This window comes from Sphaeroforma arctica, assembly GCF_001186125.1.
Source record: "Sphaeroforma arctica JP610 unplaced genomic scaffold supercont1.5352, whole genome shotgun sequence".
Taxonomy (NCBI): domain Eukaryota; class Ichthyosporea; order Ichthyophonida; genus Sphaeroforma; species Sphaeroforma arctica.
This window is the reverse complement of record NW_014035206.1, coordinates 859-1,954: the sequence shown is the minus strand read 5'-3', so window position 1 is coordinate 1,954 and position 1,096 is coordinate 859. Positions and strand designations below refer to the sequence as shown.

General features: G+C 40.9%; 1 protein-coding gene across 1 annotated transcript; it reads left to right on the top strand.

Annotated features, from left to right (window-relative positions):
- Window positions 1–411: 411 nt before the first annotated feature.
- On the top strand, window positions 412–605 carry SARC_14948 (hypothetical protein; the record flags this gene model as incomplete). The annotated part of the gene is made up of 1 exon (XM_014290923.1): window positions 412–605. A coding segment is annotated over one exon (194 nt), but the record flags the coding sequence as incomplete, so codon positions are not given.
- Window positions 606–1,096: the final 491 nt, after the last annotated feature.

Sequence of the window (1,096 nt, the reverse complement as noted above, 5' to 3'; positions counted from 1 at the left end):
GTGTAGTGTTGCTTAATATAACTAGTCATGGGAGTGACTATGGAGAGTGTAGTGTTGCTTAATAGAACTAGTCATGGGTGTGACTATGGAGAATATAGTGTTGCTTAATATAACTAGTCATGGGTGTGACTATGAAGAGCGTAGTGCTGCTTAATAGAACTAGTCATGGGTGTGACTATGGAGAGTGTGGTGGTACTGATCATGGGTGTGACTATGAAGAGTGTAGTGTTGCTTAATAGAACTAGTCATGGGTGTGGACTATGGAGAGTGTAGTGTCTATGCCTACCTACCTACCTACCTACCTACCTAGACACTCCTTTTACCTACGCACCTGTCAAAGTCTTCCCCACTACCGATGGCCCGTGTAGCAGAAACACACTGCCCGCGCCCTTCCCTTTGACAAGAGTACAGCACCAACGCCTGGATTAACTACTTACGCGCAGGTGGCAGAACTAACTTATCAAAGGCAGAGGCGTCAAAGGCAATGGTATCCACACACATCACAAGCACATGACCCCAAACCTGCACATGGGCGAAGGGGTGGAGAGATGAAGGAATGGGGGAGTGGATGGACGAGAAAGGGGAGGAATGAAAGTACGAATTAAGTTATGAATGGATGGATGAGTTAATGGATAAAGTGATGAATGGATAAAGGAATGGAGGAAAGAACGAACAGAGTTTTAAATGAATTGATGAACGAACTAAGTTATGAATGGATGGATGAGTCAATGGATGAAGTGATGAAGGTATAAAGGAATAAATGAAAGAACGAACTAAGCTATAAATGAATGGATGAACGAACTAAGTTATGAATGGATGGATGAGTCAATGGATAGAGTGATCAATGGATAAAGGAATAAAAGAAAGCACGAACTAAGTTAAATATGAATGGATGAACGAACTAAGTTATGAATGGATGGATGAGTCAATATATGAAGTGATGAATGGATAAAGAAATAAAAGAAAGAACGAACTAAGTGAGAAATGAATGGATGAACGAACTAAGTTATGAATGGATGGATGAGTCAAAGGATGAAGTGATGAATGGATAAAGGAATAAAGGAAAGAACGAACTAGGTTATGAATGGGTGGATGA